At 50.5% G+C, this 21,619-nt stretch overlaps 2 protein-coding genes across 2 annotated transcripts in view; one reads left to right on the forward strand and one right to left on the reverse strand.

Annotated features, from left to right (window-relative positions):
• The window catches only part of LOC135891627 (gametocyte-specific factor 1-like), a 30,261-nt gene extending 27,775 nt beyond the window's left edge, over window positions 1-2,486 (reverse strand). Inside the window, exon 1 of the mRNA XM_065419237.1 lies at window positions 2,461-2,486. Within this exon, the coding sequence (XP_065275309.1) occupies window positions 2,461-2,486 (26 nt within the window). The remainder of the gene's footprint in view (window positions 1-2,460) is intronic.
• On the forward strand, window positions 381-21,509 carry LOC135891696 (gametocyte-specific factor 1-like). Its single transcript, XM_065419327.1, has 7 exons — window positions 381-453; window positions 2,917-3,011; window positions 13,042-13,142; window positions 14,523-14,649; window positions 16,012-16,098; window positions 16,558-16,621; window positions 21,143-21,509. The coding sequence occupies exons 2-7, from the start codon at window positions 2,951-2,953 to the stop codon at window positions 21,231-21,233; spliced, it is 531 nt and encodes a 176-aa protein (XP_065275399.1). The 5' UTR covers window positions 381-453; window positions 2,917-2,950; the 3' UTR covers window positions 21,234-21,509.
• The last annotated feature ends 110 nt before the right edge of the window (window positions 21,510-21,619 follow it).

A 21,619-nucleotide genomic window follows, 5' to 3' on the forward strand; every position in this document is an offset into this window, starting at 1 on the left:
GGCTAGCACAGTGGGCATTCATAAGAATGGCCATACTGGGTCAGACCAATGGCCATCTAGTCCAGTATCTGGTCTTCTGACTGTGGTCAGCGCCAGCTGCTTCAGAGGGAATGAACAGAACAGGGCAACTTTCAAGTGGTCCACTCCCAGCTTCTAGCAGTTAGAGGCTTAGGATGCCCAGAGCATGGAGTTGCATCTTCCTTCTGAAACACAGCTCTGGAGAACTGTGGAACAGGATCTGTTCCAAGTAAGTGGGCTGGGGAGAGAGCAGGGCCAATGGCCTCTAGTTCGTGTTATCTATGGGTGTAAAGTCATGGTGTGTTAAACCTGTCCAGAAGCCTTTCATTGTGCATTCACACTAAGCTTTTCCTCCTCAGACGCAGATGAGTCTGGTGCTACTTCTCCTTTTGTTCTTGGCTCCAAGACAAATCACACCTTAAGCACAAGTCAAAGGTAAGAGCTAACTCTCCTCTCACGTCTTCTCAGATCAGGCTGGGTCCCTCACTGGCGTGAATGTCTCAGCTCTACTAGTGACAAGAGCTATGGCACTGGCAGTGCTGCTAACTGGGATAACTTTATTGCAAGTCTCATGATCCTTGGTGGCTTTTTTTTTTTTTTTTGTAAAGCCCCAGCGGCTGGGAAGCTGAGTGATTTACAACAAGTGTCTAGCCCTGCTGGTTGAGAGGAAAGGTTGAGAACATGGACTGTGTGTAAGCCTAAATGCTCAGTAACCAGCAGGCAAAAAGAAACCAACTCCTAGGATTTCATGGGGTTTTGAGGCCTGACTTTTAGGCTGGTTTGTGTTTACCACTTGGGGCTGGCCACACTGTCTGGCCAGCTGGGCTCTTGCCCCTCTAACAGCTCCGTGCACTCCTGCAATAGTCACTCGTGGATACTGCCGTTCTAGGTGGGTGACCAGAAATCTAACGGAACTTCCCTAGAAACATCCCTGCAATACCCAAGGCTGTAATGGGCCTGCTTCTGCTCATGTTACACCCATGCAATCTGCAGCCCTTAGTCAGGCTGTGCAGGTGTAACTGAGGTCAGAACTGGGCCAGTACATGGTTCTGCTGGGCATAAATGGAGCCACCAAGAGAACTGCTTGGAGACTCCTGCCTGAGTTTGCAGGGGTGGGAAAGAACTGATGTGCCCAGGTCTCACAGATAATGTGAACACTGTCACAGGGCAGCTGGCCCCATAGGTCTTGGCCCCATCTGTGACATGTTTTTCCCCAAGTGGGGAAAATGAAAGTCATGTGACTGGGTCATGTGACCCACCAATCAGGTCTCTGTGATAGGTAAGGAAAAGTCTTGGGGCAGCTGCAGAGAAGAAGGCGGCTCCAGCTGGGAAGGACTGGGAGCAGCCTGCCAAGGCAAGTAAGGCTCCAGGCAGAAAGGCCTGTGAGTGGTGTGATGAGTGGGAAGGAGGCAGCAATCATGTCTGAAATACATTGCTCTGTTCCTGTCCACACACCCCCTCGTGCGTGAGGGAGGAAGCCCAACCCAATTTCTGCTCCTTTGGCTCCATCAGGATCCAAAACATCTGTCAGGGCCAGAGTCTATTAAATTCCATTAGCAATTTCACAGACATCCATGGAGCTTCTCCTAGCTTATACCCATGTAACCGAGAGCATTGGGGCTCCTTGGTCCTTAACCCTTCTCATGGCTTAGGGCTTGTCTTCACTTAGAGTGCTACAGCTGTAGTGCTTTAGTGAAGATGGGAGGGTGTAGCTAATCCACCTCCCCGAGAGGCGGTAGCTATGTCGATGGCAGAAGCCCTCTTGTCGACACAGCATTGTCTACCTGGGGGGCTAGGGCGGTATAGCTACATGGCTCGGGGGGCGGGGGAGGGGTGTACACCTGGCCTCGGACAATGCAGCGTGGCAAGTTAGCAAGCTCTTGAACCCTGGCAGCACAGGGGCACTAGGGGCAGGGGATCCGGAGTTCAATGGAATGGAAGCCACACTGTAGCTTTGGGGGTCAAACAGCTGAACACCAGAGATGTGGGGGGCTCTTACTGGAAGTGAAATGTCCCTCTAAGGGAACGCAGGCTGAGTTCCAAAGCAAGACTGGATATGCAGGAGCAGTCAGCTGTTGCCTGCTTCACCCTGAAATCCTTGCTTTGTGAGTGGAACATGTCCAGCTCCTTCCCCCGTTTAAACACATGGCAGCAGGAAATGCTGACGTATGCCAGTTAATGTAAATGTGCTTTCTAAGCAGGGTTCAAGTGGTGGTAGCACCTGGGGACCTCAGATGGGGAGCAGGACCCCGCTGTGCTAGGGGCTGGGCAAACAAGCCAAGACTGCTCATGACCCAGAGAGCTCATGATCCAGACGCTGTGGGCACATTCTACACAAACCCTCCTGGCCAGGAGTAAAATCCATGCAGGTGTCTGAACAGCTGCTGTTTGCCAAGGTGGGAGGGGGCCATCGTTCACCTGGGCTGAAGGTCCCAAGCTCACATGTGGGCTGCATTGGGAAGGTACATGGCAGCTTACAACCAAGGCATTGCCCCTGCTCCTGGGACGAGACTTACTTGTTACCAGGGGTATTGTGGGGCAACAATCCAGCGCACGCTGACATGGAATAGGATAGAGAGACCCTGCCAGGACTCCCTAAGGGAAAGTCCAGCTGGCAGAAGGGGGAACCCTCAAGCACACATAGGTGGCAGATCCAAGGGAATGCCATGGGGTCCTATTTAGAACTGGCCTTTCAGAGCTGGATAACCTGGACTACGGTGCATGTGGCAGTGGGGATGGGGCTTATGGAGGCAGGGTCCCGTGATGCAGGCATGTCCTATGCAGAAAGCATGTGGGAGCTGTCTGCAGGGACTATCTGGCAGCCTGACATGGGCCATGCTAACTCCTCATCCTGGTGTATGTGTACTAACTCCTCTCCATTTCCGTCTCATTGTCCAGTCTTGGTGAGAGAGGCCGGGATGGAAACCAGCAAATGCAGGCCGTGAGCACCTCAGCAGCAGCATGGACTCCAAAGGGTCACTCCTGGAGAAATGGTATGAGGCCAGGACACCATGGGAGTGGGACTAAACTGTTATAACTGTCTGGGAGGTGGGGAAGGGTCATGACATAACATCCAGTTTATCACAAGAGCCTGTATGTCCCTGCTGTACTGGGTCAGCCCCGAGTCTTACTGTCCTCATATCTTGGGCATGTCTTGTACTCTAGGACATTTGCTGTCCGGTCTCTGAAGGGACTAGTTACTAAGGTACTTGCTCAAGGCACAATGCTTTCATGAGCAGAACAATCCCATGGAATGAGGGAGCAGTCGAACTAAGATCCCAAATGAGGGTGGACTCCAACAAAGCTGCTCCCTGCCCAAAGTGAATGTTACTGAACTAGTGTCACTTCCTGAAAGCATGGTGTCCTAGAGGACTTTCCTCCACTAGAAACAGGCTGGAGCAGCAGGTGTCATGGAGTGAGATTGAATATTTTGAAACCCAGTGATGCAAAAAGAGGAAGATTACCATGCGTAGAGCAACAGGCCCCTGTAATTTTATTTTGACCCAAAACTGTCAGGTTTCTTTTCTCCAGCTTTAGGTTTTATCGAATTGCAATGTGTATCAGAGTCTAAATGCAGAACAGCAGAGAGCAAATCTCTTTATGTCAAGGCCAGTTCTTTGTTCATAGCATTTGTCTAGCTCTTGAGGTGTGATGCCTTTGGAAGGTCAAATCAAGGTCAGAAACCAACCAGGATAACCAATTTCACTTGTGTTAGGCTGGCAATTGCAAAACAAATGCAGGATTAGCTGGTTTAAACTGGCAATTTTTTTTAAAGCTCTACCAAGATTTGATTCATTGTTTCCTTGTCCTCCACTGTCAGCATCCATCTGTTGTCTTGTCCTTCGATTGGAAGCTTTTTACAGGGGCTAGCACAGTGGGGTCCTGCTTCATGCCTAACACTCCTGGGCACTACTGCAATACACCTAAATACTAATATGATTGATTGTATCGCTGTAGTGCCTAGGAGCTCTAGTCTTGGACCAGGACCCCATAGTGCTAGGTGCTGTACAAACACAGAACAAAAAGATGGCCCCTGCCCCATAGAGCTTCCAGTCTGGGAAGTTGGCAGTTCTAGGTCCTAAGCGTTTTGGCAGGTGTTAATGGCCACGATGTGGACTAATTCACCTGGCCCCTGTGTATATGAGGCACCTTATGGATAGGGTTCACCTGGTAGCTGTCTAGTATAAGCAAATACAAGTAGCAGGAAGGCTTATTATTTGTACTGTGGTAGCAAGGAGGAGTCCCAGTCATAGATTTTAAGGTCCAAGGGACCACTGTGACCATTTGGTCTGACCTCCTAGCACAGGCCAGAGAGAACCTCACCCAGTGATTCCTGCATCACACCCATCACTTTTAGATCTTTTAGAAAGATCCTTTCTTAGTCTTGATTTAAAGGCTTCAGGGAATGAAGAATCCACCATGACCCTAGTTGAGTTGTTCCAGTAGTTAATTACTCTCACTGTTAAAAAATTGCACCTTATTTCTAGTCTGAATCTCTCTAATTTCAGCTTCCAACAATTGGCTCTCATTCTGCCTTTGTCAGCTCCATTGAAGAGCATTCTGCAATTGGAAATCTCCTCCCTGTGTAGGTACTTGAGTTCAAGTCACCTTTTAACCTTCCCTTCAACGGTGACCACTTCCTCTCAGCCAGGAGCCCATTGCGCTAGGCCAGTGGTTCTCAACCAGGGAGATGCGAACCCCTAGGGGTACACAGAAGTCTTCCAGGGAGTACATCAACTCATCTAGAGATTTGCCCAGTTTTACAACAGGCTACATAAAAAGCACTAGCAAAGTTAGTACAAACTAAAATTTCATACAGGCAATGACGTGTTTATACTGCTCTATAGACTGTACACTGAAATGTAAGTACAATAGTTATACTCCAATTGATTTATGCTGTCCTTATGCATAGAGTGTCCTCCCTGAACTCATCCATAAAGCCACTCTACTTTCCTTCAAATCCTTCCTCCAGGCCCCCTGACAAGGAATTAGCCCTGGTCAAGTAGGGGCCCCAAGGGGAAGAGCTGAGACACACTTGACTCTATATTTTATCCCTCTCATTCCACCCTTGGTCTTTTCCATAGAATGTAAACTCTTTGGGGCAGGGACCCTCTTCTCTATACGTGCAGGCAGTGCTAAGCACAGCAAGGGTGCTAACAGAGTGCAAATCACACACCACGCAGCAACACTGAACCACTTTTTCAGGGTTTTTGTCCTTTGCTGTCAGTCCAATGGGTCTGTGGCCACTTCATCCATTGTGATCTCCAGCTTGTTCCATGCTAAGAGGGAATCCTGCCCCAACTGCCTGGGCTTAGTGTTGGGAGCCATCCAGCTGCCTGTACTGTACATGCAATTTGGTGCTCTAAACCCGAAGCCCCAGTGGACATATAAGAAAGGGGGCTGAACGTGGCAGACCCACTAGCCAAAATCCAGCATTGGGGTGAAGAACTATGGCCAAAGCTTTCAAATGGGGGCGTCTAATGTCCAGTATCTAAAGCCACATCTAGGCACCTTGATAAGCAGCTTGATTATTTGGAGACACTGGGCTCCTGCTGATTTCAGCAACTCTGAAAAATCAGCCCATTTATTTAGGTGCCTAAATAGGGATGTAGGTACCAAACTTCAAGGCACCCAAATGGGAACAGATTGGCCCATCCCTTGGTCAAATTCTAATGAACGGCCAATGACCTTCAAAATGCTGGACCTCCCTGGCTTCAGTTGGGGCTGATGCAGATGCTCAGCAACCCTTTTGCAATTTGGATGCTGTGATTACAGCTGTGGAAGATTCCCAAGACATGATCCTAGCAGAGCCAATGCTTCATAGGGGCCAGGCCTTGGCTTTTCTTTATCTTATTAAAGGTAACTAGAAAATAATTTAATTAAAATTAATTAGGTCCATTAGGTCCATCAATGGCTATTAGACAGGATGGGCAGGGATGGTGTCCCTAGCCTCTGTTTGCCAGGAGCTGGGAATGGGTGACAGGGGATGGATCACTTGATTACCTGTTCTGTTTATTCCCTCTGGGGCACCTGGCATTGGCCACTGTCCGAAGACAGGATACTGGGCTAGGTGGACCTTTGGTCTGACCCAGTATGGCTGTTCTTATGTTAAAAATTAAGTGGGGGACTCAATGAAAACGAGACACTGCATCTAACTCAACTGATTTCAAAGGTGCTAAACTTGATCATGCCAGTACAAGTGTGATCAGAATCAGGTCCAATATTTTAACCTCTACTGAAAGTCAAAGCTAACGTCACTCATTTCTGGGCTGTTGAACACTCATCGGGCTTGTTTGCCGAGTGCACGACGGAGCAGATTTGTCAGGCATCGGCACCGCCGCTTTGAGACAGCCATTACTGAATGTAATGAAGCCTGACATTGGTGGGTTTGTTTAGGAGGCCCTATATCTCCTTCTACAGAAATTCCAATCTGTTCGGGATCAGAACAAATAACATTTATGGGTCAGCGAAGCTCAGTATGAACAATTTCACTGCGATTATCGCAGCTTACAGACTAAAGATGGAACGTCAGTGTTTAGATGCGTCTGATGGAGACATGGGGAAGATGCTCCATGCACAGCCTGCATGGAAGGGGTTGTAATAAGCCAGCAGACAGCAGTTTGGGAACTTTACATTTTCCATGGCAACTTTAAACAAAGCTACAGGAGACATGAGCAGAGCCAGCAGAAAGCAACTAATTTGCATCAAATGAACCATACTGCAGGAACTATTGTCTTCAAAGTGCTTTTGACTCTGAAAAGAGAGACTGTCTAAATTCCATCAAGGGGGCCCATGTCCATCATCTCTCTGAGACGCCATAGTAAATGTGCTCACCTTGCAAGCAAGCAGAGGTTTTCTTCTACTCACCCTGCAAACTAATGCCAGGATCAAAGAGTTAAGCTGGGCTTTTGTCCTCATGCATCATTGCCTGTAATAACTGTTCTGTGGGTCAATTTAAATGACACACGCGCTTAGCTGGCACAGTAGTAACTGATTAAGATTATGAGCAATCAGAACATAAAAACGGCCATACTGGGTCAGACCAATGGTCCATCTAGTCCAGTATCCTGTCTTCTGACAGGGGCCAATACCCGGTGCTTCAGAGGGACTGAACAGAACAGGTAATCATCAAATGATCCATCCCGTTGCCCGTTCCCAGCTTCTGGCAAACAGAGGCTAGGGACACTTCAGAGCATGGTTTTGCATCCCTGCTCATCCTGACTAATAGCCATTCATGAATTTATCTAGTTATTTTTTAAACCCTGTTATAGTCTTGGCCTTCACAACATCCTCTGGCAAGGAATTCCACAGGTTGACTGTGCGTTATGTGAAGAAATACTTCCTTTTGTTGGTTTTAAACCTGCTGCCTATTAATTTCATTTGGTGACCCCTAGTTCTTGTGTTATGAGAAGGATTAAATAACACTTCCTTATTTACTTTCTCCACATCAGTCATGATTTTATAGACCTCTATCATATCCCCCCTTAGTCGTCTCTTTTCCAAGCTGAAAAGTCCCAGTCTTATTAATCTCTCCTTATATGGAAGTCATCCATACCCCTAATCATTTTTGTTGCCCTTTTTTGTACCTTTTCCATTTCAAATATATCGTTTTTGAGATGGGGCGAATCCATCTGCACACAGTATGCAAGATACGGATGTACTATGGAATTATATAGAGGCAATATGATATTCATTCTGTTAATGTTGCATTTGTTTAGTCACTATACAGTGCCTAGCACAACAGATCCTTGTCCATAACTAGGGCTCCTGGGCACTGTGCTAAGACAAATAAATAATAACAATGATGATGCAGAATAGACCCAAGCTCTCCCTCCTGTACCTGGGCTGGCTCTGCAGAGTTAAAAGGAGCAAAATGCAACAAATCCTCCCCCTTCTCATTTTTGTCACTACAGTCACAGCTCTGATTCCAACACACACACACAGCAGGCCAGCTAAGAAGAGGCCATATTTAGACAGTCATGTTTCAGAGCAAAAGCACATCATGGTACTGAAGTGACATCTTCCAGAGGCCCCAGCATGTGCCGGGCAGCTTAGTCTAAGCAGGGCAGCCCATAGCTCATGAGCATACACCCCTCCCTACTTGACCACACTCCCAGCATACATAGGGTTGCCAGACGGAACACCCGGTCGAAAAGGGACCCTGGCAGTTACAGTCAGCACCGCCAACCGGGCTGTTAAAAGTCCAGTCGGCAGTGCTGCAAGTCTAAAGCAGGCTAGTCCCTACATGTCCTGGCACTGCGCTGTGCCCCAGAAGTGACCAGCAGGTCCGGCTCCCAGGCAGGGGGGCCACGGGGCTCCGTGCGCTGGCCCCACCCCGAGTACCAGCTCCATACTCCCATTGGTCGGGAACCACGGCCAATGGGAGCTGGTGGGGCAGTGCCTGCATGTGAGAGCAGCGCACAGGGAGTCCTGGCCCGCCGCCAAAGAGCTGGACATGCTGCTGGCCACTTCCCAGGTGCAGCACAGAGCCAGGACAGGCAGGCAGCCTGCCTTAGCCCCGCTGCGCCACTGACTGGGAGCCGCCCGAGGTAAGCCTGTGCCCCAACCCCCAGCCCTGAGCACCGCCCACAAACCCAGAGCCCCCTCCTGCACCCCAAACCCCTCATCCCTGGCCCCACCCCAGAGCCTGCACCGCCAGTTGGAGCCCTCATGCCCTCTGCACCCCAATCCCTTGCATCAAGATGCAGCCCCCTCCTGCATGCTGAATCCCTCAGCCCCACCCCCCAGCCTGGAGCCCCCTCCTACACCCCAAACCTCTCATCCCCAGCCCCACCCCAGCCAGAACCCTCACTCCCTCCTGCACCCCAACTCCCTGCCCCAGCCTGGAGCCTCCTCCCACACCCTAAACCCGTCATTTCTGGCCCCACCCTGGAGCCTGCACCCCTAGTTAGAGCCCTCACCCCCTCCCGCACCCCAACCCCCTGCCGCAGCTCAGTGAAAGTGAGTGAGGGTGGGGAAGAGCGAGCCACCAAGGGAGGGGGAATGTACTGAGTGGGGGGCGGAGTCTCAGGGAAGGGGCAGGGCTAGGGTGTTTAGTTTTGTGTGATTAGAACAGTGGTCTCCAAACTTTTTTGATCATGCACTCCTATCCGTGCCGCGCCGAAGCAAAAAAAAAAAGCGCTCCTCCTGCCGCGCACCCCCAAGGACCCTCTTGTACACCCCCTGGGGTGCGCGCACCACACTTTGGAGACCACTGGATTAGAAAATTGGCAACCCTAAGCATACATAGTTCCCTGGTCCTCAAACTGCACTCCCGGAGTGCACTGCTCTCTCCCCCCCCCCCCTGCCTCCTCCCCCAGCTGCTGTCCCAGCATACACTCTTAGCCATGTTCCCAGCATGCACTGCTCCTCACCCTCAGCTGCTGTCCCAGCATGCACTGCTCCACCTCTTAGCCATGTTCCCAGCATGCACTGCTCCCCCCACCAGCTGCTGTCCCAGCATACACTGCTCCACCTCTTAGCCATGTTCCCAGCATGCACTGCTCCTCCCCCTCAGCTGCTGTCCCAGCATACACTGCTCCACCTCTTAGCCATGTTTCCAGCATGCACTGCCCCAATTCAGGGTGCAGTCCCATCATGCACTGCTCTCCCATCCAGGCTGCATTGCATCCCCTGCTGCCACTGCTGTCCCAGCATGCACCGTGACCCCTTAGCCACACTCCCACCCTGCACCCGGCCCTCCCAACACACCCTGCTCCATTCCAAACCCAAACCCAGTGGGCGCTAATAACTAGGGTTACCATTTTTTAAAATAACAGAGAGGACACTCCAAGGGGCCCCGCCCCCGCCCCAACTCCGCCCCCTTCCCCGGCCCCGCCCCGGCCCCACCCCAACTCTGCACTTTTCCCAAAGTCCCTGCCCCAACTCCGCCCCCTCCCCTGAACGCTCCGCCCCCTGCTCCTCCCCCTCCCCTGCTTCCCGCGAATCAAATGTTCGCGGGAAGCCTGAAACAGGGAGGCAGGCAGCAGGTAAGCTGGGGGGGGGGGGGGGGGGGAGGGCGCGAGGAGGCGCGGCCCAGTCCAGCCCCCTGGCCGAGCAGCTCGGGCCCGGCTTGGCTTGGGCACTGGGGCGCCAGCCCCGGCCTGCCCCGGCCCCGGCAGTTCCAGCTCGGCTCGGGCCCCGGGGCACCGGCCCCGGCCGAGTGGCTCCGGCCCCGGTGGCTCCGGCCCGGCCCAGCTCGGCTCGGGCCCTGGGACGCCAGCCCCGGCCCGCCCCGGCCCTGGCGGTTCCAGCTTGGCTCGGGCCCCGGGGCACCGGCCCCGGCCGAGCGGCTCCGGCCCCGGCGGCTCCGGTCCGGCCCGGCTCGGCTCCGGCCCTGGGGCACCGGCCCTGGCCGAGCGGTTGCGGCTCCGGCCGGGCTGGGCTCGGCTCGGCTTGGGCCCTGGGGCGCCGGCCCCGTCCCGCCCCGGCCCCGGTGGCTCCAGCTCGGCTTGGGCCCCGGGACATGGGCACCGGCCCCGGCCGAGCGGCTCCGGCCCCGGCGTCTCCAGCCCAGCCCGGCTCCGGCCCTGGGGCACCGGCCCTGGTTCCGGCCGAGCACGCTGGCCCCGGCTGAGCAGCTCCGGCCCGCCCCGGCCCCGGTGGCTCCAGCTCGGCTTGGGTCCCGGGGCACCGGCCCCGGGGCACCGGCCAAGCGGCTCCGGCCCTGGCGACTCCAGCTCGGATCGCGTCCCCCCAGCGGCTCCGGCTCCGGCCCCGGCCCCAGCGCGGATCCGAGCCCCACGACCCCTCCCTATTTTCCCGGACATGTCCGGCCTTTTGGAATTTCCCCCCGGACGGGGATTTGATGACCAAAAAGCCGGACATGTCCGGGAAAATCCGGACGTATGGTAACCCTACTACTAACCCGAGCGCAGAGTGACCCGGCACCTCCGTCACAGCCCACCCCTCCCTGCGCTGCCCGGCTAGCCCCGCCCCTTCAGCTGGGGGGGTGACTTGAGCAGCCTCATTATGGTGCCCGAAAGGGGGGGTGGGGGTTAGAGCCTCGCTGTGGTCTCGTGCCGGCGGAGGGAGGAGTTCCGCAGTGGCTGCTCCGGAGCTCAAGGAGCCGCCTTCGCAGTAAGGCCACGCGCTGCTTCGGCGCAAAGTCTGCTGGGTAACGGCTCGCGCCCGGTTCCCCTCAGCACGGCCGGGCCGGGGCTGCGGGGCGTAGCTTCCCCCCCCACTTCCTCAGGTGCCCCCGGCTGGGTCGGGGGAGACGCGGGCCGGGTCGTTGGGGAGCTCGTCTCTCTCGTTAGGTGCCGGTGGTTGGGGGACCGCCCCGCTTGTCCCCCCCGTGGGTGGGGCTGGGCTAGGGCCCTGCTGCTGCCGGCTCCGGGGCTGACACCGGCTGCCATGCCCCTGCCTGGTCCCGGCTGTGCGGGGCGCTGCGAGCCTGCGCCCTACCGGGGGCCGGTGGGATCGTGTTGCCCAGCACCCCGGCTTGCGGTGTGAGTGCCCAGGTCACTGGCTGCCCACGGCTCAGCCTCGCACTGCGCTGCCCCGGGCCCCAGGCTATGGTCTGTGCCCCCTTCAGTGTCCTTTGGCTGCGACATGCCCCCCGTAGTGCGCTGGGGGCAGGTGGGGAAGGACATACCAGTGCCCTCGCTGGGGTATCCTAGGTCAGACCGTGCCAGTTTGTCAAAGGCACCTCCGAAATTATTGGTGCTGGTCAGATCTGCAGTTCACCCTTGAGAGAGGGATCCGCAGCTGACACACTTGGCCCATGTGTGCCAATTTTAGTAGGCTCCGGGGGGGCTCCGGACCCCGGCAGGGGAGAGCGGCTCGGGGCCGCACGAGTGGCCATGTAAAGTTTATCGGCTCGGGGTGGACCCCGGCCGGCTCCTCGCCCCTGTAGGGGGGTAGCGTCCACCCCTCCCCCCTTGTCCTGGCTCCTCAGCTGAGCCCCCCCCCCGTCGCCCTCCTGGGGGAGCAGCCCCCTTGCGAGCCCCCCTTGCCCACCTGGTGCCCGTACTCACCAGCTCCAGGAACTGGAAGCCGGCCACCACCCCCTCCCTCCAGGCTTGTGCCGGCATTCCAGCTGCAAGCCTGGGAGGGAGGGAGGAGGAATGCCGCTCAGCTGAGGAGCGGGGGGGGGTGGGGGTGGGAACGACTCGGCTCCTTACCTGGCCTGCGGCGGCCGGCGAAACATGCTGGCGCGGTGCGGGGCCGCTACCCCCCTACAGGGGCGAGGAGCTGGCCGGGGTCCCCCCCAAGCCGATAAACTTTACGTGCCCACTCGCGCGGCCCTGAGCCGCTCTCCCCCGCCGCTGCCAGGGTCCGGAGCCCCGCGCCTCTAGCTCCAGCGGCTCCTTCCCCGCGGGGCGGTGGGACGTGCCCGGGGCCCTGAGGGGAGGCGGGGGTGCGGCGCGGCCAGGGCCTGCTAATTCCCCCGGCACCTGCAAAACGGCTTTTTTTTCTTTTACTCCCCCCCCGCCCCGCGTCCCAATATTTCCTGTCCGTGATCTGGTCACCCTAAGCACCTGCCAACCTCTGCACTTACAGGGCCAAGTGCACTGTAGTGCAAATTGCAGCCTTAACTCCAGACATGTTTGATTTTTCTTACTCCAGCAGAGATTGCCTTTGAGTATGAAGGTAAATGCAAAAGGATTTACTTCAGAATGCCGTGCTTCTGCTGACCCTTAGCATGTCACTACTATACCACTAGCTAATTTGGTAGCTTCAAGGGTTTTTATAGTAATGTGTTTATTTCCAGCTCACTCTTCTGCATAAGTTACTCGTTGATATATACTGGCCACTCTGCACTACTGACTGCACTTTCCTCATTTTTAATTTAATATTCCACTCACCAAAAGTCCAAAGTGAATTTGGTTGGGTGTACACGATGAGTGCCAACTTAGCAATTTTACATTTTTGTCTAGGCTATTAAAAGTTGATGGCTTAACGCCATTAGAGGAAACGTCCAGTACCTAGTATGTTTCCACACTTGTTAATTGTGTTGTTGATGTTCTTAGATCTTGTTTTACAGAATGTTTTCTTGTCTTTTTATTCCTTCTCTTCCAGTTGATGCTTTGGATCCAGAGAAGTTAATACAATGTCCATATGATAAATCTCATCAAATCAGGGCCTGTCGGTTTCCCTATCATCTTATAAAGTGCAGGAAGGTAGGACAGGATGTTAAGGTCTCTAATGCACTTGGGAAATCATATTTTTGTACATGCTAATGCATGGTGAGCTCAGTATGCTGTGTTGCCTTTTGCTAGAAGGATGCATTCACTTGCTATTAGGCTGGAAGAAGCCGTCTTTATATCTCTGTCATCCATTTACCACTTAATATGAACTGGATGCTTTTATTTAGTAATGCACTTCAGATCAGTGCATTTACCCCGAAGAAAGGTGATACAGGTTCTTCAGAATACCTAGGTCAGTGACGGGATCCTATTCTCTTCCAGCTGTTCACTCATGGGACAGGGTATTTACTTCCCACTTCAGGCCATGGAGCAAATGCAGCCAGCGTTGTATGGATGCCTTCTGGCTGGCCAAAGCCGAAATGATCTGATGTTGCAGCTAATTCTTGACTTTGCAATCAAGAGCAGTGCAGCTGCTAAGACATCTATTTTTATATTGCTAATAACTCTATTCAGTGTACGTCTGTCTGAAACTTTCTCTCTTCTCAGGCTTCTATCCTGGGCTAGAATGCTATATATTTACTAGGAGAAGCTGCTCCTTTATTTTGTCCTCTCAGGCAGTATCATGTTTTAACTTCTCCAGTGCTAGTGTATATTAGTTGTACTGGTATAACTGCATCCACCTGTTAAGATGATGTACCGGTATAACTGTATTGGTTAGGAATCACACCCCTAGCCAACATAGCTATAGTAATATAAAAGCCATGCAGAGCAGGCCTGAGCAGTGTGTGTTCTTCTTCTCTGTCGTCTTGCTCTTTTCTAAGGGTAAAGTTTCTTCTTTCAGTGGGGGATAGTAGTGCTCTTCTTTACCTCTACTGGCAAAGTGCTCCCAATATAGATGTGGCCTCAGCTGGAACATGGAGTAACTTCCCTCCTGTTTCAGGAGGGTTAAATTAACTGCAAAGACTTAAGCTCTAGCGCAGGCAGGAACTTGTTCTCTAGTCTGTCGCTCACTTAATTTAAACATAAAGTGGCTGAATTATTTAGGGTTTCAAGGCACTTACTCCCCGTGTAGCTTTTTAGGGCAATTTCATCTGTGCATCGAACCATGCCAGTGATGACACTGCAACAGTTTCACTGTGTTTGTTCTGGGGCTGATCTTCAATCAGATAAATTCAGGGTATTGTTTAAATGTAAAAATGAACAAACATAGCCTGTATCTTAAAGGATGCATATGCTTTGCTGTTTCTACACTGCATTTGTGCTCAGGACCTGAGCTGAGTTTTGGCTTTCCTTGTTTACATTTTTTCAACCTATTTCAGGATGCAGATTGCACAAACCCTTCACTAGTGACTAGAAAACACAAGGGTTAGGATGAATTCAGTGAGATAGCACGTACTTTTTCTGTTTCTCTAGAACCACCCTGATATTGCAAAGCAGCTAGCCACATGCCCCTTTAATGCCCGCCATCTGGTTCCCAGAGATGAGATCAGCCATCATATATCAAGCTGTGATGACAAAAGCTGCATTGAGCAAGACATTGGTGAGAAAATATTAGATTCCTTTGGCTCTGTAAAGTCACTTCTGGAACTCTTGGGCTAACAGCGTTCTAACTTAATTTTTGCTGTTAAAGATTGTTTTAATACTCTATTATTCCATAAGCAACCCTTTACCTGTAGTGCTATGTGATACAGAAACAGCAGGAGCCCTTGGAGACTTGAGTTTCATTCATTCTGTGTCCATGCAAATTCTCCTAAGCATCTGAGAGGCAACTGGCTTGCATTACCTGTGTTATCTGCCAGAGATTTTAGCATTAAAATGGGAACTGTACATTGTGCCATAAACTGTGTGTGTTGAAATGAGATCTAGTTGGTAATCTGGGCCGCTTAGAGCGGAAAGATAGTGGCCATGAGAGAGGTGGGTCTCCAATGCAGATCTGACCTGATAGTGACCAAAAATCTGTATAGCCTGTCTAGTGGCATGTGTGAAATAAATTGGTCTCAGTCCAGTTCTTAATGGACAAGTGTCTAGATCATAACAATCCTCACTTCTGTTACATCCTACTTGACTATCTTAGCAGAAAAGCCATGACTGGGCCAGGGAGGCTGAATAACTTTCCCAATTGAAGGTGGGTTCCTCCAGTTCAGAGTGGGGCAAGTTGGGGAGGGGATTATGGGGAAGCTTTCCTACCACTGCCCATGCTGTCGGCTCTGACGAGGAGTTGACTGTCCAGGTCTGTCACCCCAGCACCTAAATCACTTGGTTATGGGGGTTGTGTTCCAATTTCTCTCCCCACTGATGTCTATGTGGCTACCACTACACTGGAAAACGTACCTGTTCTCTGGCAAAAGTAGAGTTGTACTGAAGCTAGCAATGATGTGCATGTTAATGTAAATGGGGCTTAGAGCATGATAGTAGTGAAAAAACCCTGAGCAGATTTTTGTGACATGACAATAGAAACACACCTGAACCCTCTCCCAATGCGTATGTTGAAGCAGCTGCACCATTGCTGAAAAATGTGTGCAGAATTGTTTAGCTTTAGAAAAGGCTTAAAACAGGGATTGGCAAATGGGGGACTGCAACCACCCTGCCAGATCATTTGATTTGGCCTGCCAACCATTCTGTGTTGTAGCAAACCTTTCAGAGTTAGGCAATATATAGCCTCTTAAGGTATGGGCCACCAAAGGGATTTTCTGTCCCTTTGCTACCTTCAAGGTGCCCATCCCTGGCCTAAAGAGTTTTGCTCCTAAGACTAGGGGAGTACTGATCAGCTTCCAGTGTGTGCTGCTCCTCTCCAAAGCCTAGAGCTATTCTGCAGCTAGGTCAAAACATGATTAATGTCCCTAAAATAGGATTGTATTTTATCCAAAAAGATTTTCTCACTAAGAATCTTCTTTGCTTTAAGTGAGTCAGTCGAATAACTGCCACAGAGAGAAAATGAACACTGTCAGCATGTGGCAGCCGCCCCCCTGTGACGAAGACTGGGATAAAGGTGAGGAAGCAGGTTGACATAGGGTGGCTGTCAGCCCCTGCTATTCCCTTCTTCTTGCCCCCAAAGAAGTGACATGGACTAAGAGAGAGGTCCCAGAGATCCTTCTGCACAGATCATGTGTTGGGACACCCAGTTATACTGTCCCTGAACAAATTAAGTTCTCCTGCTTCACAGGCTCTACCACATGCCTGCTATTCTCTACAAAACATCTGTTGTTTTCCATGTAGTCTGTTGCCCCATCTGTGCTTTGATGAAAGTGGAAATTGATGATAACCTTTACACTTTATATTTCTCAATTAAATGTTTGCTTTGCTGTCACTTACGCCAAGCCTTGGCTCAATTCTCATTCCGTTTTGTAAACCTAGCAGCGTCTCTGCCATATTTCTCATTTTATGTTGCTATGACGCTTGCAGAAGTTACTCAGTACTGAGCCACAATGATGTCTGTTTCCTTTGGCAGAGATCCAGGAGCAATCAAATTCTACATTCGTTTGGGGCACGTTCAATAGTGGCATAAACAACAGGTAACCAAAGGTGTATTTCTTGTGACAGTGCTTTCCATAGAAGATGTGCTTTCAAACTACTTTTAATTCATGCTGCTGTGTTGATGGGCAGATGCAATTTACTTTATGAATCCTGTTTTGGGGTGATTGTGGGGGAGTTCCCACCGGCATGAATCAACATTCCTATGCCTCTGGGTCAGTGTTTCCTGTCTCCTTTTAGTTGCAGATCCATATGAGAGTATAAGAACATAGTATTGCTACCAGATAATGGTTACTCCTCTAGTTCTACTGTAGTACTATTAGTGCTGATGGTCCTGGATTCAATCCCCACTGGTTATATATTTGTTGGGGGGTTAAACACTAAACTGTTATGCTGGGCTTGATAGAAATGCGGACTGATGTCAGCCCTTAGGCAATTTAGGCTTAAACTTCTGACCTCTAATCTCTCATGACCTGCTGCAAGTAACTTTTAACAGTCAGGAGATTTTGCAGGCAGTTAGAGCCCTGAGTCAGAAATAATTATTTTATTTGTGAAGTGTAATCACAATGCAGGTTTGGAAAATAAAGCATAATGTGTCTGGTCATTATCTCTGTTTCACCCCTGAACAACCAGATCATTGTACTATGCCTTACCTGTCTAATCAGAGGTCATCACGGTATGGCCTTCTACAGCCCGTAACAGTGACATAGAATCATAGGACTGAAAGGGACCTCGAGAGGTCATCCAGTCCAGTCCCCTGCACCCACGGTAGGACTAAGTATTATCTAGACAAGTGCTTTTCAAACCGTGGCTTGTGACCCAGAACTGGGTCACGGAATGGAAGGCACTGGGTTGCAGTGGCTCTGGTCAGCACTGCTGACCGGGCTGTTAAAAGTCCCGTCGGCGGTGCTGCCCAGCTAAAGCAGGCTAGTCCCTACCTGTTCCGACACTGTGCTGCGCCCTCAAAGTGGCCAGCAGCAGGTCTGTCTCCTGGGTCGGGGGGAGCCACGGGGCTCCATGTGCTGACCCTGCCCCGAGCACCGGCTCTGCACTGGGAGCTGGTGGGCGGGGGGGGGGGGGGGCAGTGCCTGTGGGCGAGAGCCGCGCGGAGTTGCTTGCACGCCTCTGCCTAGGAGCCGGACCTGCTCCTGGCTGCTTCCAGGGCGCAGCGTGGTCCACAGTGCCAGGACAGGCAGGAAGCCTGCCTCTGCACCCCTGCTGCGCCGCTGACCGGGAGCCGCCCAAGGTAACCCCCTGCCCCAGCCCTGAGCCCCCCCAAACCCAGAGCTCCCTCTTGCACCCCAAACCCCTTATCCCTGGCTCCAACCCAGAGCCTTGACCCCCTCCTGCACCCCAACCCCCTGCGCCAGCCAGAGCCCCCTCCCACACTCTGAACCTCTCATTTCTGGCCCCACCCCGCAGCCCTCACCCCCATACCCCAACTCTCTGCCCCAGCCCTGAGCCCCTCCCACACCCCAGACCCCTCATCCCCAGCTCTGTTGGATCAACTGGGTCACCAGAAAAAAAGTTTGAAAATCACTGATCTAGACCCATCCCTCACAGCTGTCTGTCTAACCTGCTCTTAAAAATCTCCAATGATGGAGATTCCACAACCTTCCTAGGCAACTTATTCCAGTGCTTAACCACCCTGACATGACGTTTTTCCTAATGTCCAACTTAAACCATGCTGAAATTTAAGCCCATTGTTTTTTGTCCTATTATCAGAGGTTAAAGAGAACAATTTTTCTCCCTTTTCCTCATAACAACCTTTTATCTACTTGAAAACTGTTATCATGTCCCTTCTCAGTCTTCTCTTCTCCAGACTAAACAAGCCCATTTTTTTCCAGTCTTCCCTCATAGGTCATGTTTTCTAGACCTTTAATCATTTTTGTTGCTCTTCCCTGGACTTTCTTCAATTTGTCAATGTGGCACCCAGAATTGGACACAATACTCCTGCTCTAATCCATGCTGATTAAATGTCAACTGAAGAATTACTTCTCGAATCTTGCTTACAACACTCCTGCTAATGCATCTCAAAATGATGTTGACTCATATTGATCCACTATGACCCCCAGATCTCTTTCTTCAGTACTCCATCCTGGGCAGTCATTTCCTATTTTGTATGTGTGCAACTGATAGTGGAGTACTCTGAATTTGTCCTTATTGAATTTCATCCTATGATGGGTTCCCCTGGGGGTGCCACCTGGAACCTGGGTTCCACTGAGCCCTATAACTCACCAGCTTGGGCTCCCTCTTAGCACTGTGCTGCTGTGACCGGCTATAGACCACTCCCGGTCCTACACTCCCACCAGCATTCACACAGGCAGGGACACACCCAGCTGCAGTTGCATGCAGGCTTTGGACAGCCACTGCATGAACCAACAATAGAGAGGCTACAGCCAAAATAACCCCCAGCCTGGGACCCCAGAGCTCTACCGTCCTGCCCTGATCAAAACACCAACCAGTATGAATTTATTACCCAGTTCGCCACTCCCTCAATGTGGAGAGGACAATGCATACTTGTGTTAACCAGGCTGAGATTTTTCCCAAGACACTTCGGTCACAGGCACACCGGTTTAGATAAAGCAAAGAACAAGTTTATTAACTACAAAAGATAGAAAACAGACCAAAGCGGATTACCTAGTAAATAAACAGAACCGCAAACTAAGCCTAAAATTCTAGAAAGATTGGATATGAATTAGCAGCTTCTCACCTTGGCTGGCGATATAAGCAGGCTTGCAGATTCTTAAGGGACAAGCTGCATTTGTTTTGCAGCTTGGGATCTCGTACCCCGTTCCAAGACTTTTTCTTTCAGAGCTTCTGTTTGTTGTTGAGTTGTGGGGGAGTGAAGAACAACCGGTGATGTCACTCCCTGCCTTGTATAGCTTTTTAATATGGCGGGAACTCTGTTTCAAACTTGGTTTCCAGACCAGTTTGTGGAAAAATTCAGATACCCAAAATGGAGTCCAGAGACATGTGATCTGGTCACATGCCGTTGCAGAGTCCTAACAGCCATAACTTACAGGCTGGCCTTCCACAGGAAGGCTAAGCTATTGCACAGCCCATTGTCTTCGTTGATGAGCCATTATCACTGTTTGGCTTCTTCATTGTTGTATCTGAAAGGCTGGCTGTGGGTGTTTTCTAGAGTAAGCCCATTTGAAATATAGATACCTAGTCAATATTCATAACTTCAGATACAAAAATGATACATGCATACAAATAGGATAATCATATTCAGCAAATCATAATTTTCCCAATGACTCCTTACATGACCCATCTTGTACAAAATGCTTCATAATTATGCCATGATCATATCCTAATAATATTACTATGACGAATACGGAGTGTAGTGTCGCACGTCCTATTTACTTCAGACCATTTCTCCAGTTTGTCCAGATAGTTTTGAATTTTAATCCTATCCTCCAAAGCACTTGCAACTCCTCGCAGCTTGGTATCCTCTGCAAACTTTATAAATGTGCTCTCTATGCCATTATCTAAATCACTGATGAAGATATTGAACAGAACCGGACCCAAAACTGATCCCTGTGGGACCCCACTCAATATGCCCTTCCAGCTTGACTGTGAACCACCTACTCTCTGTAAACGATTTTCCAACCAGTTATCCACCCACCTTATAGGAGCTCCATCTAGGTTGTATTTCCCTAGTTTGTTTACCGAGGAGGTCATGCGAGTCAGAATCAAAAGCCTTATTAAACTTAAGATACACCACATCTACCACTCCCCCTCCCCCATCCACAAGGCTTGTTACCCTGTCAAAGAAAGCTATTAGGTTGGTTTGACACGATTTGTTCTTGGCAATCCATGCTGACTGTTACTTATCGCCTTATTATTTTCTAGGATTCTGCAATTTGAGTGCTTAATTATTTTCTCAATTATTTTCCCGGGAACTGATGTTAATCTGTAATTCCCCAGGTTGTCCTTATTCCCTTTTTTATAGATTGGCACTATATTTGCCCCTTTTCCAATCCTCTGGAATCTCTCCTGTCTTCCATGACTTTTCAAAGATAATCGCTTATGGCTCAGATATCTTCTCAGTCAGCACCTTGTGTATTTTAGGATGCATTTCATCAGGCCCTGCCGACTTGAAGACATTCAACTTGTCTAAGTAATTTTTAACTTTTTCTTTCCCTATTTTAGCCTCTGATCCTACCTCATTTTCATTGGCATTCACTGTTAGACATCTGCATGGAGATAGAGACGACTAGGGCATGTGTGCTGAGATGCCATTTACAGTTGAGGGCAGAGCAATGTTTATAATCAAGTTTTAACTCTGATTTTTCTTGCTGTCTTTGGCTTATTTCTTTCTTGTTTGGATGACTGATTAGCTGGGGATTTTAGTCAAAAAGTAGATGGCATCAACGTATTTTACACTTTTCTCTAGCCTTTGCGAGGAGAAGTAACTGTTCTGATTGCATGAAGGTTTGTTTAAATTAACATACTCTGTCTTCTTCAATGTTAGAAAAATACTCAAATATTTATAGTAAAAGATACTTGGCTAAACAAGTACACGTGTAGGATAATTCTTATTTGATCTCTTTCAGCCCTGGGTCCAGCGTAGTGATGGAACCAAAGAATAACCTAATGCCAGGCATGAGAGCACCCAAGTCCTTGCCATATAGCCTATCCTGGTAAAGCAGTAAGTGCAAAGACAGGTGGTCTCCCCATGCTGTAAGCTGGGGCCTACATGTTAGCTCAAAGTGGCACGGGACAACTTTCCTCTGTATTTTGATTCCACGTGTCAGCATTCTCCTACATAAACTGAAATGCTTTTATTCCCACCATCAGCAAGTGGAGATGGAGAGCTCTGTAACACAGTCCTCCCTAGAAGCAGCTGCATTTCTGTGGTGGGTGGAGTGTCTTCTGTGTCCAGGTTTTATTTCGTTGTAATAAAGGTTCGCTTGTGGCAAAGGTTGTCTGGCTCCATGTATTGCCCCCATTACTATAGCATCTGACATCTAAATGTCAGATTATTATTCATCGCTTACAGACAGGTCTGAGTTTGGCACAGTGGAGCTCAA

The sequence above is a fragment of the Emys orbicularis genome, chromosome 19 (genome assembly GCF_028017835.1).
Source record: "Emys orbicularis isolate rEmyOrb1 chromosome 19, rEmyOrb1.hap1, whole genome shotgun sequence".
In the NCBI taxonomy this organism is placed as follows: Eukaryota; Metazoa; Chordata; order Testudines; family Emydidae; genus Emys; species Emys orbicularis.

Excerpts from the sequence above, each read along its gene's own strand:
- LOC135891696 (XM_065419327.1), top strand. The coding sequence starts at position 2,951 with ATGCAGGCCGTGAGCACCTCAGCAGCAGCATGGACTCCAAAGGGTCAC. Across the intron at positions 3,012-13,041 it reads GGGTCACTCCTGGAGAAATG|TTGATGCTTTGGATCCAGAG; the intron begins GTATGAGGCCAG and ends CTTCTCTTCCAG. Across the intron at positions 16,622-21,142 it reads AATAGTGGCATAAACAACAG|CCCTGGGTCCAGCGTAGTGA; the intron begins GTAACCAAAGGT and ends GATCTCTTTCAG.